Source organism: Salmo salar, chromosome 26 (genome assembly GCF_965601325.2).
Source record: "Salmo salar chromosome 26, fSalSal1, whole genome shotgun sequence".
In the NCBI taxonomy this organism is placed as follows: domain Eukaryota; kingdom Metazoa; phylum Chordata; class Actinopteri; order Salmoniformes; family Salmonidae; genus Salmo; species Salmo salar.
In genome coordinates this window covers 7,054,836-7,070,158 of record NC_138316.1, presented here as the reverse complement: position 1 = coordinate 7,070,158, position 15,323 = coordinate 7,054,836, and the positions used below count along the sequence as shown (strand labels likewise).

General features: G+C 42.7%; 1 protein-coding gene across 1 annotated transcript; it reads left to right on the top strand.

Annotated features, from left to right (window-relative positions):
* The first annotated feature begins 3,426 nt into the window (after window positions 1–3,426).
* LOC106587069 (ras association domain-containing protein 7) lies at window positions 3,427–14,876 on the top strand. The gene is made up of 6 exons (XM_014174973.3): window positions 3,427–3,658; window positions 11,056–11,207; window positions 11,326–11,982; window positions 12,201–12,469; window positions 13,650–13,868; window positions 13,959–14,876. Exons 2-5 carry the CDS (start codon window positions 11,105–11,107, stop codon window positions 13,863–13,865), a joined length of 1,245 nt encoding a protein of 414 aa, XP_014030448.1. The 5' UTR covers window positions 3,427–3,658; window positions 11,056–11,104; the 3' UTR covers window positions 13,866–13,868; window positions 13,959–14,876.
* The last annotated feature ends 447 nt before the right edge of the window (window positions 14,877–15,323 follow it).

The following is a 15,323-nucleotide window of genomic DNA, read 5'->3' as shown; positions in this document are numbered from 1 at the left end:
TAATCTCCTCCTCTCTTGCCAACCACCTCCTCCCTCTTTTCCATCTCCCCTTCCCTTCCCTCTTCTCCACCTCCACCTTCCTCTTCTCCATCTCATCCTCTCTGCTCCTAACCACCTCCCTATTCTCCTCTCCCAACTTCCACTTCCCTCTTCTCCATCTCCACCTCCCTCTTCTACATCTCCCCTGCCATCTTCTCCAACATGACCTTCCTCTGTTTAGCCATCTTCTCCCTCTTCTGCACTGTCTTTCTACAAAGTACCAGTGTTTTCTAAATTATGTCTTACAGTTTTTTACAATCGCTAGGACCCATTTCTCAATACTTTGGTCACTTTTTCAAAACTCTTCACACAGTTGTCCTAACCAACTTTCAGCTTGGCACAGCAGTTAATGTCACGTTCAAAATGCCCTAAAATTATCAAAACGCTTCATACATGTCTCAAATCAACTCGTTCTTCCATAACACTAGCAAAGGTTGTCACCCAACAAGCACACTTTGTCACTCATAAAACAATGACCTAAACAACACTAACAACAGGTAGCATTACACAATGTTTTCTTTACTAAACAAGAATGACACCTCTCTACTGTTTAGAATTCACTGCAGTATATGTTACAGGAATGTATCAGACATGATGCAATATGCTTCAATATGTTTTATGTCATTTTATGCCATTGAGTGATTACAAAATACAATAATTTGTATATTCACCATCTACCGATACAAATACAGTAGAAATACTAGTCAACCCTGTCTTATGCATTTGGCCACAGGTTCTCATCCACGTCACATCTTATGTAATCTTGTGCAATACACCTAGGAAAGAATCTTTTGGCATGCCTGGTCCATCCCTGGCAATCTTCTGCAGATATGTCCAGGCATCCAGCATTCATTGCATCCAGGAGGGACATTTGATCATGTGGATGGTGGTCATAAACCTTCCACCTCCATGAGGAAAATAATTCCTCTATGGGGTTGAGGAATAGAGAGTAAGGAAGGAGGAAAAGTGACATCATCCTGGGATGGGCTGCAAACCACTCTGTGACTGCCACATTGTCCCATACAATTACAAACGCTGGCCGATTTCGCCTCACTGCAACCCTTTCCTCACCTGGCACAACCCTTCCATAGAGGTCATCCAGGAATGAAATGAGACACTCGGTGTTGTATGGTCCAATAAGCGGTTTGTGTAACAGCAATCCATCAGAGGATATTGCTGCACACATTGTGATGTAGGCACCCCTCTGGCCCAGGACATCCACTGTGGCTCTTTTCCCAATCACATTCCTTCCTCGCCGCCATGTTTGGGCCAAGTGGAAACCAGCCTCATCCAAAAAGATGAATATGTGGGGTGTTTGCCTTGCTTCAATCTCCATGACTCTCTAAAATAAATCCACAAGGCAACATAAGAGTTAAGCTATTACTGTAGTTTACATTACACCTTAAAACATGCCATTGTGTGCCTCTGCCCAGTTTGGTTTTGTTCAAAACCAGTTCTGTATTTTATAGTCATCTTACTTGGACTTATTGGTTCCTGAGTTGCTTGACTCGTTCAGAGTTCCTCTCAAAGGGGACAGTGTACAACTGCTTCATCCTGACTTGATGTTGTTTCAGGACTCTAGAAGTATTTGTTATGCCTACATTGTCTGCCAACACTCGTCCCGAATCTCTGTGAGTTTTATGCCATTGTTTCTGATGACCATATCAATGATTGCAGTTTCCTGCACAGCAGTGAAAATCCTACCTCTCCCGCCTGTGGGAGGTAATCGTTGGGTCCTAAGCAGAAGTACAAAAACAATTACAATTACACACAAGTAGGATTTGGAGGCTTTGTTCAATTTACTTCTGTAATGTGCAGTTCAGTCAGATGCCCTTGCAGAATGCACATCTTACCTGTTGTTTTGCCGGAAATTTCTCAGAATAGATGCCACTGTTGAGCGTTGCAGATTTGGCTGCACTCTCAGACCAGCCTCTCTCATTGATAGATCATTATTTATTACATGATCAATTATAGTAGCTCTAATCTCATCTGAGACTACAGCTCTTGATCTTCCTCTCAGTCTTCTTCCACCACGCGTACGTACTCCCCTCTCTCTCCCTCTCCCAGTCACTCTTCTTCCTCTGTCAGCCACTTCTCTATCTCTGGCTGGGTCCATGTTTACATTACAGTACAGCATTATTCCTAAGATGTCCCCTTTTGTATAGATGGTAATGAAATTGAAAGACTAACACCTGGGTAGGTGTTCAGCTACAATGGGAATCAGCTGTGGTTGGTCTAATTGTTTTGATAGTATTTCATTTTTTAGATTTGGAATATATTTCAATACGGTAATACTGTAGAAATGTAGCAAATGTATGTCTTGTTCAATTTTGAACTTAAGTTTAACAGTTTTGAAAAGAGTATGTAAACATGTGCAAATTGGCCTGTAGGTACATAGAGTTTTGGTGGTGGTTGTGTCTGAGTGAGAAAAGAGTTCATGAAAATTGAAAGATGTAGTCATTGAATGCATTTTGTGCCAAGGCAATGAAAAATGATCCATAGTTTAGCCCACATAGACTGCTGTTATGCTCACTGTGTGAAGAGTTTTGAAAAAGTGACTTAAGTATTGAGAAAGGGGTCCTAGCTATTGTAAAAAAAACCTGTAATGCAAGTTGATTGGTATTGATTGATTCTGGTTCAGAGCCATTTCAATGACTGCCCCATAGAAGGAGTGACACGGTTGTCCTTTCTTGAGTTTCAAATGTGCTCATTCCAGAACTTAAACCATTGAAGTCCTACTGCATTTAATATAATTCCATTCCATATTAATATTAAACTTTCGATGACGGTCCATTCTATTTTGAGTGTGTGATCATTTTTGTTTGTGTGAGTGAGAGAGTCTATGTGTGTGTGCGTGTGTGTGTGCGTGTGTGTGTGTGCGTGTGTGTGCATGTGTGCATGTGTGCGTGTGTGTTTGTGTGTGTGTGTGTGTGAGTGAGAGAGTCTATGTGTGTGTGTGTGTGTGTGTGTGTGTGTGTGTGTGTGTGTGTGTGTGTGTGTGTGTGTGTGTGTGTGTGTGTGTGTGTGTGTGTGTGTGTGTGTGTGTGTGTGTGTGTGTGTGTGTGTGCGTGTGCGTGTGTGTGTGTGTGTGTGTGTGCGTGCGTGTGTGTTTGTGTGTCTTTGCCTCTATTTGTCTGTTGTGAGTGCTGGAGTTGTTTAGGATCAGTTGGCTGGGGACACCTGGAGAGTTGCAAATCACCATCAGGGTTTCTGGAGGATGGTATTGTACCCGACAACGAAGCCTGGAATGTGTGTGCGTTAGTCAGAACGAAAACATTCCCCTTTGTTACTACCTTCAATGAAGGAGGAGCAAGGCTAGATCACAGAGTGAGTTCATTGTGTGTGTGTGTGTGTGTGTGTGAGAGAGAGAGAGAGAGAGAGGAGAGAGAGAGAGAGAATCTAAACCAGTCTAGCTCCAGTTTCAGTCTGACAGTGTGCCTGGGAGGGCTGCATTCCAAAGCACCATTTCACTGCGCTCTCCCCGATCTGGGCTACAACTACTCATTACATATTTCAACGTACAGCTTTTGGACTTGTTGTACGCTCGGATTTCCTTTCCACTCGGACTTATCGAAGTGAAGAGTCAGGCAACCAACTAAAAGGAAGCCGAAACCAACAGGTAAAGTAAGAGTAAACCTCAAACTCTGTTGTAATAGCAGGTTTGTCTTCCTTCTGTCTGATGTAAATCAGAATGTAGGGGCTTTTACTGCTGGCTAATACTGCATGGAGACAGGTAAGACATTCACAAGAGCAATTTTGACTTCTCAACAAGGGTTGGAGTCAACTCTATTAAACCCAGACCTTGGAATACATTTGAATACTTTCTTGAAAATAATATAAATAATGAGAACCTTTCGTAAATTACAGTTGTGCTAGTTTCCTTATTTGACTGATTTGAAATTGACCACAAATCCTGCTTTCAATTGGTGACTGCCGTACCAAAACATTGTCAATCTCAAGAGGTGGGGCTATGTTGGAGAAGGTTTTTAATTCACAGAAATTGGCATTTAGAAACATATAACCTACACACGTTAGCTGCTGTATCACATGGGTGCAATGAAATGAATAAGCTACTGTAACAGTTTTCTTATTTTTATGATGGCAAATCACTGTTCTTGTGTTTGTGTTAAAGGGGTTGTGTGATTCTGCCTCAGGGGGTTGTCAGTCTATGGTTAAAACTCAGTGCCCACTTATACAGTACTCTTCTTTGTCTGATAAGATAAGCTGTGATGCATATAAATAATATTGGTCTATATTGGTCTATGTTAAAACTTTGAATATTCATCTGTTTGCAGACGATACTGTTATGAATGCCATTGCCCCACCTGTAGACCAGGTGTTGTCAGAGCTGCAATCTGACTTTGTTGCCTTACAAAATGCCCTGGTTGGTTTAAAACTTGTACTTATTGTGGGCAAGACTAAACATATGTTGTTTTCTAATTCTCGCAAAAATGTTTCAGATGGACTACATATGTATTAATTGACTGGTTCTCCCATCGATCGGGTTCCCGCCTATAAATATCTGGGCTTTTGGATTGACAAGGATTTAACGTTTAAAAAACATACTGATTTAAAGTGGGCTTATTATTATTTTTGAAATAGATCTTGCCTCTACCTTAACATCAGGAAGCATATTGTACAGTCAACTTTCCTGACAGTTCTTGACTATGGTGACATAATTTACCAGAATGCAGCAGCGATTTCTCTTAAACCTTTGGATGCCGTCTACCATACCACCCCTTGCTTTATCACAGGTGACAGTTTTAATAATCATCACTGCATCCTGTATCAAAAGGTTGGCTGGTCCTCATTAAAGAACTGTAGATCACTTCACTATTCACTTTTTGTTTACAAAGCTTTACTACAGAAGTTTCCAACTTTGTTGTTGAAGTATAAAAACATGAGTTACCAAATTTGTTGACGGGGTTAGTTAACTCTTGAGATTACTCTGAGATTTTGTTTTACATTGTATTGGTTGTTGTATTGTTGTGACCATGGCACCCTTGTGAATAAGACCATGGTCTCAATGGGGTTTCCCTGAATAAATAAAGAATAATAATAAAACATAACCTACTACAACTACCTCTGCAATATCACTCAATTAGCAGGAGAGAACTAGTCTTCTGCCATATTTCATTTTAGAGTCACATCTATTTAATTTGGTGTGCAGGTATACAACTTTGATTATATTTACATTTTTTGGCATCTGACAACGTTCGCACTCTCAAATTTAAACTTGACATCTTTACATAACATATAGTCAAACAAACATTAATATGTCTTGTAACAATCACCCTGAACTTTATCTTGGGTAATAGTCAAACCAAACCACCTCTGTTTAAACTAGAGTGAACTGCATATACTCTCCTCTCTGAGATGTGTTTGTAAACAGACAGTGTGATGTAGAGGTATGTGTAGGAGGGGAGGTGCCCTAAGGAATGTCAGTCTATCATTATTACATTCCATTCCTCCACTTAGCTAACCTACCAGCAGGTCTGCAGTTCCGCCTCAGAAATGGATAACTCAATATAAGGGGTTATTTCTACTAAAGCTGGTTGGGGTAGTTTGGGCTGGAATAACCTGAAACTCTGCATACCTGCATCTCTCACGTTCTCTCTCTCTCTCTCTCTCTCTCTCTCTCTCTCTCCTCTCTCTCTCTCTCTCTCACGTGCTCTCGATCTCTCTCACGTGCTCTCTCTCTCAGGTGCTCTCTCTCTCGTTCTCTCTCTCTCACGTGCTCACTCTCTCTCTCCCTCACATGCTCACTCTCTTTCTCTCTCTCTCCCTCATGTTCTCTCTCTCTCTTTCTCTCTCTCACATGCTCTCGATCTCTCTCTCATGTGCTCTCTCTCTCAGGTGCTCTCTCTCTCAGGTGCTCTCTCTCTCGTTCTCTCTCACGTGCTCACTCTCTCTCTCTCTCTCCCTCACGTGCTCACTCTCTTTCTCTCACTCTCCCTCATGTTCTATCTCTCTCTCTCTCTCTCTCTCTCTCTCTCTCTCTCTCTCTCTCTCTCTCTCTCTCTCTCTCTCTCTCTCTCTCCCTCCCTTATGTGCTCTCTCTCTCACGTTCTCTCTCTCTCTCTCTCTCTCTCTCACATTCTCTCTCTCTCTCTCTCTTTCTCAAGAGGGACTCTGAGGAGATAGCTATCCTCCCTGGTCAAACAATGTGTGTGTAGAATATAGAAAAAACAAAACAATGTATGTGTGCATGTGCGTGTGTTTCTGCAGCAGTGTAACCTTGCGCCTGTGAGAGAGAGGCAAATCCTACCTACATCCTGCATTTACCCTGTACTCTGTCACTATCACTGTCTGTTAGAGATCTGGGCTTACAACTACTGGCTCTCCTCTGCTGACTGTATTTTGTCGTAATGTTAAATTATAACCTAACTTAAACAACCTCATAGACAGAGCATGTACAAGAATTTTGAATATGTTTAAATGTCCCAGAGACATTTTGGTTACAAGCACATTTAAAGACGACTACTTGGATCTAAATAAATTGTTCTAAATAGTACCAGATAGGGTTTCCTTGGCTTGTAACCATAGCGGAACCCTTTCTGGTGCTATATAGAAAGAACCCTTTTTTGAAGGGCATCTGTATTGTGCTATAAAAAAAAACATTTCCCAAGGTGCTACAAAAAAAACATTTTCTAAGGTGCTATAAAGAACCATTTAAAAAGGTTCTATATAGCACCAAAAAAGGGTTCCGCTATGGTTACAACCCTTTCTGGAGCTACAGTTGAAGTCGGAAGTTTACATACACTTAGGTTGGAGTCATTAAAACTTGTTTTTCAACCTCTCCACAAAATGTATTTTTAAGAAACTATAGTTTTGGCAAGTCGGTTAGGACATCTACTTTGTGCATGACACAAGTAATTTTTCCAACAATTGTTTACAGACAGATATTTCACTTATAATTTACTGTATCACAATTCCAGTAGGTCACTAAGTTGACTGTGCCTTTAAACAGCTTGGAAAATTCCAGAAAATGAAAACATGGCTTTAGAAGCTTCTAATACGCTAATTGAAATCATTTGAGTCAATTGGAGGTGTACCTGTGGATGTATTCCAAGGCCTACCTTCAAACTCAGTGCCTCTTTGCTTGACATCATGGGAAAATCAAAAGAAATCAGCCAAGACCTCAGAAAAAAATTGTAGACCTCCACAAGTCTGGTTCATCCTTGGGAGCAATTTCCAAATGCCTGAAGGCACCACGTTCATCTGTACAAACAATAGTATGCAAGTATAAACACCATGGGACGACGCAGCCGTCATACCGCTCAGGAAGGAGACGCGTTCTGTCTCCTACAAATGAACGTACGTTGGTGCAAAAAGTGCAAATCAATCCCAAAACAACAGCAAAGGACCTTGTGAAGATGCTGGAGGAAAAAGGTACAAAAGTATCTATATACACAGTAAAACAAGTCCTATATCGACATAACCTGAAAGGCCGCTCAGCAAGGAAGAAGCCACTGCTCCAAAACCGCCATAAAAAAGCCAGACTACGGTTTGCAACTGCACAAGGGGGAGAAAGATCATACTTTTTGGAGAAATGTCCTCTGGTCTGATGAAACAAAAATAGAACTGTTTGGCCATAATGACCATTATTATGTTTGGAGGAACAAGGGCGAGGCTTGCAAGCCGAAGAACACCATCCCAACCATGAAGCACGGGGGTGGCAGTATCATGTTGTGGGGGTGCATTGCTGCACGAGGGACTGGTGCACTGCAAAAAATAGATGGCATCATAAGGCAGGAAAATTATGGGGATACACTGAAGCAACATCTCAAGACATCAGTCAGGAAGTTAAAGTTTGGTCGCAAATTGGTCTTCCAAAAGGACAATGACCCCAAGCATACTTCCAAAGTTGTGGAAAAATGGCTTAAGGACAACAAAGTCAAGGTGTTGGAGTGGCCATCACAAAGCCCTGACCTCAATCCCATAGAAAATTTGTGGGCAGAACTGAAAATGCGTGTCCGAGCAAGGAGGCCTACAAACCTGATTCAGTTACACCAGCTCTGTCAGGAGGAATGGGCCAACATTCACCCAACTTATTGTAGGAAGCTTGTGGTAGACTACCCGAAACGTTTGACCCAAGTTAAACAATTTAAAGGAAATGCTACCAAATACTAATTGAGTGTATGTAAACTTCTGACCCACTAGGAATGTGATGAAAGAAATAAAAGCTGAAATAAATCATTCTCTCTACTATTATTCTGACTTTTCACATTCTAAAAATAAAGTTGTGATCCTAACTGACCTTAAACAGGTAATTTTTTTCTTGGATTAATGTGTCAGGAATTGTGAAAAACTGAGTTTACAGTAAATGTATTTGGCTAAGGTGTATGTAAACTTCCGACTTCAACTGTATATTGAACCCATGTTCATGATTCTATATAGAAGCTTTATGGAGAATGGTTCTATAAAGAACCTTCCTCAATCTTAAATGTTCTTTGTTGATCTGTTTAAAAACCTAGTATTTTATTCTTGTGCCTGATTTATTCAACTGTTCTCAAGGCCATACGTGAATCTTTCACAAGACACCATCACTGGCCATATTCCTGGATTTCCCATACTCGGTCCTGGGGAGCACATGTTTTGTTTTTTGCTCTAGCACTACACAGCTGATTAAAATAATGAACTCTCATCAAGCTTTGAATCAGCTGTGGAAACCGGGCAAAAACCAAAATGTACATTCCTCGGGGTTCCCAGGATAGAGTTTGTGAGACTGCCATAGTCATATATAATCTGTAAAGACATAACAGAACACATTAGATCAACTGGAATGACATTCTCACTCACAGATGCACAAAAATAACTGTGCGCAAACCACACCCCAAAATATTCTAATGAGCAGCTCCCCTACATTTTAATTTGCACTAAAAGAGCAAAGAACCCTTTTGTGAACTGTTAAGAACCATTGGAGAGCTCAAAGGGTTCTTTGGGTCATTATGGTTCCACATAGAACCATCACTCTTCCACCAAAAAAACATTGAGGATCCCTAATGTTTTTGTGTGTACCCTGAAATGAAAACTCTTGGTCATTTTAGTTTTTCCCACAATTATAATTTTATTATGCTGTACTACTCTGTGCCAATGTGTACAAAACCAGCACTTTAGGCCACAGACATGTTAGGAATGTCTTTAATAGGGAAGGGAGATGTCCAAAACCGGTTTCCCCTGTTTCGGTTTCTTTCTTTCTTTCTCTCTCCTCAAAAATGTAAATCTTCAACAAATGTCTCCCCCTCAGTGCTTCGGAGAGAGATAGAATGTCGAGCAAAAGAGTTCAAGGGAATGAAAAGCAGGGCATGTTGTGGAGGGAAGGGGAGTATGAGGGCTGTATTTCATTCAAGACAGTTGTTCCCTCCCTCAACAGTTCTAGTTCACTCCCTTACACATATCTTAAATGACTGTGCAGGTGAAGGCTAAGCAATAGCATCATATTGTTTTCACTACTATTGAAAGCATCTTTGGGTCCTAGAAAAGTACTATATAAATCCAATGTATTTATATCATTTGTAGTACTAATCCAGTCATGGTTAGATTTGTGAAAGAAATGTGAACAGGGTCAAAGGGGTTTCGGAAATGAAAGTTTCTGAAATGAAATACACCCAGAGTGTTATTTACATTGAATTTTTTGTCGTTTAGCAGACACTCTTATCCAGAGAGACTTAGAGTTAGTGCGTTCATCTTAAGATAGCTAGGTGGGACAACCACATATCTCAGTCATTGTAAGTACATTTTTCCTCAATAAAGCAGCTATCAGCAAAGTCAGAGCTGGCAAAGTGGTGGGGGTGAGGGGTTGGGAAGGGGTGCTGTGGGATTATTTAAGATACTCTTTGAAGAGGTAGGGTTTCAGGTGTTTTCAGAAGATGGGCAGGGACTCTAGGGGAAGGGTTCCACCATTCCACCATTGGGTGCCAGGACAGAGAAGAGCTTTGACTGGACTGAGCGGGAGCTGCCCTCCCGTAGGGGTGGGAGGGCCAAGAGACCAGGGGTGGCAGAACGGAGTACTCGGGTTAGGATGTAGCGTTTGAGCATAGCCTGAAGGTAGGGAGGGACAGTTCCTCTTGCTGTTCCGTAGTCAAGTACCATGATCTTGTAGTGGATGCGAGCTTCGAAAGGAAGCCAGTGGAGTGTGCGGAGGAGCGGGGCAACATGAGAGAACTTGGGAAGGTTGAACACCAATCAGGCTGCAGCGTTCTGGATAAATTGCAGGGGTTTGATGGCACAAGCGGGAGCCCAGCCAACAGCAAGTTGCAGAAGTCCAGATGGGATATGACAAGTGCCTGGATTAGGACCTGTGCCGCTTCCTGTGTGAGGTAGGATCGTACTCTACGGTAGTTGTAGAGCATGAACCTGCAGGAGCGAGTCACTGCTTTGATGTTTGCAGAGAACAACAGGGTGTTGTCCAGGGTCACGCCAAGGTTATTTGCACTCTGGGAAGGGGGACACCTTGGAGTTGTCAACTGTGATGGAGAGGTCTTGGCCTTTTGAGGAGCAACATTCTTAGGGTGCCTTGGTGTCTGTGTCCTCCTCTCACTCTTCTTCCTATCTCATCCTCCTCTTCCACAGAGGTATTATGTTCTGTCTCTAGGTTTACAGCATGGGAAGCCATATTTTCCTACCAGATTCTTAGGTGCAGAGCCGCATTGAATTGGTTTTTGCTCATACCAGGATATTGACACCAATGTAACACAATACACCTCCTCCTCCCCTCACCTCCCCTTACTCTCTGGTCGGTTTTGCCTTCTCTGGTCAGGCATCAACACAGATGACAGGTACAGGACTGTAGGTGTAGGATTTCAGAGTTAGGCGGTCACATTTTTCCCACAAGAGAAGAGTGTGAGTTTTCCTGTTGAAGTCTTCAGCTCCAGTTATGGGAATACGGACCAAACTAATTTCCTCCATTGAAATACCTGATATTTGCACCTAGGAGTTATAGGTTGATTTGGTACTGTGAAATAGTTTCTTATTTGAACTCAGTATATTGACATTTCCCCTCCTCTCTCACAGGTGGATGCTGTGGTGGCCATGTTCCTCTGAGTTTGATTGACAGGCCAAGATGGAGCTGAAGGTGTGGGTGGAGGGCGTGGTCAGGGTGGTGTGCGGCCTATCATTGGAGACTTCCTGTCAGGATGTGGTCATCACCCTCGCACAGGCTATTGGTTAGTCTTTGTCTGATGTAATTTATTTTGTTGTTCATTCGTTTCAAAGCTTTTAGAGCACAGTTTATCAGTTTATTCCATCCAATTTCACTCCTGTCTTGGTGTGTCATTTCCACAGGTCAGACAGGTCGCTATGTTCTCATCCAGAAGCTACGAGGCACAGAGAGGCAGCTTGTGGCAGATGACTGTCCCTTAGAGTCTCTGTCTTATCTGGGTCAGCTGGCCATCGAGGTCCAGTTCATCTTGCGTCGCACAGGCCCCTCCAGCACTGACGGACCTAACAGACCCACCCAGGATTGGGTCCACCCTTTTCCCAGGCACCCTACACCTGTGCCCTCCAGATGCCGAGAGCCGAAGAAGGCCCTCACTTTCAACCTTGGTCCTTCTACAATCCCCAGAAGGACTAAAGCTAACAAGGCCTGGTCACCTAGTCCAAGAGCCTCACCAGAGCCCAGGGCCTCGCCTGTTCCATCCCTGGTCTCCCCCACCGCCTCCCCTCCCCCACTCTCCCCGTCCGACCCGTCCAAGGAGGAGGTCTTCAGGCAGGTGCTGCAGCAGCAGGAGATGCTACAGGACCTGGAGTCCCATCTGATGGCTTTGGAAAGGGAGGCAGAGGTGTGGGAGATGGGGAGGCCTGTAACTCCTGTCCCAGGCCTGAATCCAGGTCTAGTAGACGAGATGGATGTCCTGGAGACAAGGCTGAGACAGAACGAGGCAGAGCTGCATGGGGATTACTGGGAGAAGCAGATGCAGCGAGAGAAGGACAAGGAGCAGGGTACGTAGTCCATTAAATTCCAGTCTCTTCAATACACCTATCAATCCCCTCAGGTGCAATTTCGAAAACATATCCTAGGATATCAGTATATGTTACACATCTCCTACGCACATGTAATTTATGCAGCAATAATGTATGTAACCTAGGAATATGTAGGCCTACACTCATATACAGTAGGACCATCCAGGCACTAACACAGATTTGTATTGGCCGTACAGATATCCAGGGACATCTGCACCAACTCTACGCCTCTATAGATGAATACAGCTTCCGGCTCAAGGACCTCCAGACCTATTCATCCAGGCTGGGGCAGGACTTTCGTGTTGAGGCCCACAGACGGAGCTCTCGTCCGGGCACCCCGCAACCAGAGGAGGCCCTGGGACCGCTGAGGGAGGAGCTACACAATCGGTTTCAGAAGGGGGCAGAGCTGGACATGTCATTGACAGAGACGAAGAAAGCATTGCAGACTGCAGAATTACGGTTACAGGTACAGTTTAATACATAACCACTGACTGAGTTTTTCCTGAGATCTGACGACTTTCTAGTTCCTATTATGGATGCCGTATGTTACGGCATCCATTTTGCTTCATGAAGATCCCAATGGGAATTGAACCATTTCCCTTGTCTCGCCAATAAATCCCTCTTATGTGGAAACTCTAATCTGTCCAATTGTGTTAGATTACTAGCCTACAGTCTTAGAAAAAGGGTTCCAAACCCTAGGGGGGAAAGGGTTCTATATAGAAACCAATAGGGTTCTATCTGGAACCAAAAGGATTCTACCTGGAACCAAAAAGGGTTCTTCAAAGGTTTTCCCTATTGCCGAAGAACCCTTTTAGGTTCTAGAGAGCACCTTTTTTTTGTGTATGTAGTGTATGTAGCAATCAGACTATAATCCCTTCATTGTGTTCAATGACACAGAATAACTGACAAAGCCACTCACCGCTAAACGTCTCACAAGAGCTAAACCCAGCGAAAGCAACCTAGGATATTCAGTATAAAAGAGCTTTGTTCAAAGATGGTTGCGTCACATTCCATATAACTTGTTTGGGGATTATTTTGTATATCTGACACTGTATACCCAGAGGCAGTACATTGTATAACTGGGCAGTCTGGGGGTTAACTGTATCCTGTAATAGCAGGTGAGCAATGAAGAGGAGTTATTGAGCTTGAGAGGACACCTGTAGAATACACCTGTGTTGTCTACCCAGAGACGGAAACTTGCCTTTGGCTTCCTGTGTTAATAATAGAACGACTGCCTTTCCCTACGCTTCCTAATGGGCCGGTTACCCAGACGGATTAAGCCTAGCCCTGAACTAAAACGTTATTTCAATGCACATTTTCCATTGAGCATGCTTTTTAGTGCAGGACTAGGCTTAATTTGTGTCTGGGAAACCAGCCCTATGACTTTTTTGGATGCTCATCCTCCCCCGAATCTTTTATTCCGCCCCCATATGGCTACAAACCTCATTACTAGAGTAGTATCAGATGAGATCCTACTACATTATCAGAATTTTCAGAAGTGTTATTTTGACCTCATAGTGTGGAAATATCATAAAACCACAGCAAAATAATGTTTTTAACTGTACTGCCCCATTAACAATCAAGTTTACATGAAATTGTCTATGTTTGACACTGAAATAACATGACATCTTGTCTCTGCCCTCCAGGAGAGGTGTGAAGCGCTGGAGGAGCTGAACAAGGAGCTGAGGCAGTGTAACCTGCAGCAATTCATCCTGCAGACGGGTGTTCCCCCTAGCCCCTCTTACTCAGACCACCCCCTCCCCGACCAGACACACCCCCGCCTCCAGCCCATCGCCACGCCTTACCTCTGCATAGCAGGACTACTGGAGGATGACCAGACTGACACTGTGACTGTATGCTAGAAGGTATGCTAATATGCTAAAATGTTTCATTGGTGTCATGCCAAACTGTTTGACACATTTATTCCTATCTAACCTATTCCTAAATGGCTTTAGCCAGAAGATGCCCCGGGACTCTGAGGGAGGAGCTACACAGCTGGCTGCAGCACAAAGCGGAGCCGGACTTGTCATTTGCTGACTCAGTAAAAAGCTCATGGGAGCATCTGGTTGACTCTCCAATTGCACTGTGTGTGTGTGTGTGTGTGTGTGTGTGTGTGTGTGTGTGTGTGTGTGTGTGTGTGTGTGTGTGTGCCCCTTGCATTAGAGAACAAACATGTTGGTTGATAATTTACTATTATTAGTCAATTCTAATTATCTCATGTATGGAATGTACATTCCAAAATTGTGTGTGTGTGTCTGTCTGTTTATGTGTTTGGAAGTGTTTAACTATTCTTGTGAGGACCAGAAGTCCCCACAATAATAGTAAACAAACAACATGTTGACCAACTGGGGACATTTTGTTCGTCCCCACGAGGTGAAATGCTATTTCTAGGGGGTTTAGGGTTAGAATTATGTTGAGGGTTAGGTTTAGATTCTAGGGTTAGTTTTAGGGTTAGGAGCTAGGGTTAGGTTTAAGGTTAGGTTTTTGGGTTAAGATTGGGGTTAGGGTTAAGGCTAGGGTAAAGGTAAGAGTACGGGTTAGGTTAGTGTTAGGTTTAGGGTTAGGAGTTATGGAAAATAGTATTTTGAATGGGACTGAATTGTATCCCCCACAAGGTTAGCTGTACAAGACAGTGTGTGTGTGTGCTTGTGCGTGTGTGTGTGTGTGTGTGTGTGTGTGTGTGTGTGTGTGTGTGTGTGTGTGTGTGTGTGTGTGTGTGTGTGTGTGTGTGATCGATAGCCAGTGGATTGGTTGACTTTTAATACGCTATATGCAACATTCTAGTATTAATGTATCTATTAACTTTAAAATATTTTATGAAATATTAATTTTCTAAAGATGTACTCCCTATGCAATAAAGATTACTTAATGTATCTCAGTTTCATTTTTTAAAATGTTTTATTTAACCAGACATTAATTGATTGACACAGTGCAATATTTCATGAAGGCCTAAACTCTTAGAAAACAGTGTGCTCCAATGGGGACAGCAGTAGAACCCTTTAGTAACCCTTTTTTCTAAGAGTGTAAAACCATCCCTGACCAGCACAGGGCATTAGGGATGTGACTATCCTAAAAAGTCCACAGCTGTTTACTGATCATGTTTTTCATTTATATAGTAAAGTCATGTGGGCAACTTGTCCCTTTCATCAGCAAAGCGCTATGGTGAAGTTAGCTTGATGTTCAATATTGACTTTGGCATATAATAATGTTCATAACTAACGGACACTGAGGGGGGGAAAAAATAACTAAATTGTTATGCTTGAGTAAAAGTAAAGATACCTTAATAGAAAAAAGTTAAAGTCACCTAGTAAAATATTACT